Source organism: Cebus imitator, unplaced genomic scaffold (assembly GCF_001604975.1).
Source record: "Cebus imitator isolate Cc_AM_T3 unplaced genomic scaffold, Cebus_imitator-1.0 Scaffold266, whole genome shotgun sequence".
Classification (NCBI taxonomy): Eukaryota; Metazoa; Chordata; class Mammalia; order Primates; family Cebidae; genus Cebus; species Cebus imitator.
The window spans coordinates 819,588-821,546 of NW_016107581.1; the positions used below are offsets into that span (position 1 = coordinate 819,588).

Below are 1,959 nucleotides of genomic sequence, written 5' to 3' on the forward strand. Positions count from 1 at the left end.
GGAGGTTGCAGTGAGCCGAGGTCGCGCCATTGCACTCCAGCCTGGGTAACAAGAGCAAAACTCCATCTCAAAAAAAAAAAAAAAAAATGAAATGCTTACCGTTGGACCCAGCGATGATTCTTCTAGAACTTTATTCACAGATTGGCCTGTCTGTGGTCTGTGTGACAAAGGAGCTGGCACTCCCAGCGTAGCTCTTAACAGTAAAACAGTGGGAAATGTCCTAAAGACTCAACAATCTTTTTTTAATTTTTGAGATGGAGTCTCGCTCTGTCCCCAGGCTGGAGTGCAGTGGTGCGACCTCGGCTCACCTCTGCCTCCCAGGTTCCAGCAATTCTACTGCCTCAGCCTCCTAAGTAGCTGAGATTACAGGCGCCTGCCACCATGCCCAGCTAATTTTTGTATTTTTAGTAGAGACAAGGCTTCACCATGTTGGTCAGGCCGGTCTTAAACTCCTGACCTCAGGTGATCCGCCCATCTTGGCCTCCCCAACTGCTGGGATTACGGGTGTGAGCCACTGTGCCCAGCTGTGAGGGTAATTCTTGGCAGTTACCGTGATGCAAATGCCATTTTGGAAGGCCAAATTATAATCCTCTGTCTCATAGTGGTCATGAAGATGAAGTGGGTTGAGGTACATAAAGCACTTAAAGAGGCTGGGTGAGGTGGCTTATGCCTGCAATCCCAGCACTTTGGGAGGCTGAGACAGGTGGATCACAAGGTCGGGAGTTCAAGACTAGCCTGGCCAAAATGTTGAAACCCCATCTCTACTAAAAATTAAAAAATTAGCTGGGTGTGATGGTGCACGCCTGTAATCCCAACTACTTGGGAGGCTGAAGCAGAACTGCTTGAACCCGGTGTGGGGGAGGGGTGGAGGTCGCAGTGAGCCAAGATCGTGCCGCTGCACTCCAGCATGGGTGACAGATGGAGATTCTGTCTCAAAAAATAAATAAATAAATAAATAAATAAAGCACTTGGAGTGGCATGTAATGTCCTGGCACATAGTACGGACTCAAGGTGATTACTATTGTAGTTGATATTCTCTATACACAGGGCATGGTGCTGGCCACTTTATGTGGATTGTCATGTGGAATTCTTGCAGCATCTAGGAGGAAAACAAATTAAGGGATGGCGTTGCGTGCCCCAGGTCGATGGCACTAAGTGGCAGAGGTGGGATTCAAACCCAAGCTGTTAGGCTCCAGAGTCTGATAGGTAGGCATGGCACTTGCTTAGATTTTGAATTTGGGCAGATCCGGGGGCTGGCACCCAGGTTCAGGGTCCTCTCCTGACCACACTAATCTCTCTCCCTCCACAGGTCGGCTACCAGATCCGCTTTGAGAGCACGCGTTCGGCGGCCACCAAGATCGTGTTCCTGACGGTGGGGCTGCTCCTGCGACAAATCCAGCGGGAGCCCAGCCTGCCCCAGTACGAGGTCCTGATCGTGGATGAAGTCCACGAGCGGCACCTCCACAATGACTTCCTCCTGGGCATCCTCCGGCGCCTGCTGCCCAAGCGGCCTGACCTCAAGGTCGTCCTTATGTCAGCTACCATCAACATCTCGCTCTTCTCCAGCTATTTCGGCAATGCCCCTGTGGTACAGGTGCCTGGGAGGCTGTTCCCCATCACGGTGAGCACTTCCCCCTCCTCCCACATGCCCAGACCTCCCACCAGGCCTCTGTCCAAACTTGGACATGCCTCTTCTCTGCTGCTGTGTCTCCCATCTCTTTATTTAAAGATACTCTTTTTTTTTAAAGCTACCATTTTTGAGGCTGGGTGCGGTGGCTCATGCCTGTAATCCCAGGACTTGGGGAGGCCAAGGCGGGCGGATCACAAGGTCAGGAGTTCGAGACCAGCTTGGCCAATGTGGTGAAACCCCGTTTCTACTAAAAATACAAAAAAAAAAAAAAAAGCTGGGCATGGTGGTGCGTGCCTGTAGTCCCAGCTACTCAGGAGGCTGAGGCAGGA

At 51.4% G+C, this 1,959-nt stretch overlaps 1 protein-coding gene across 3 annotated transcripts in view; it reads left to right on the plus strand.

Annotated features, from left to right (window-relative positions):
• DHX34 (DExH-box helicase 34) overlaps positions 1–1,959 on the plus strand; it is a 46,317-nt gene that overhangs the window by 14,713 nt on the left and 29,645 nt on the right. For all 3 annotated transcript variants that reach the window (XM_017500412.2, XM_017500410.2, XM_037728448.1), the window contains exon 3: positions 1,310–1,621. In XM_017500412.2, coding sequence (XP_017355901.1) covers positions 1,310–1,621 — 312 coding nt within the window. The remainder of the gene's footprint in view (positions 1–1,309; positions 1,622–1,959) is intronic.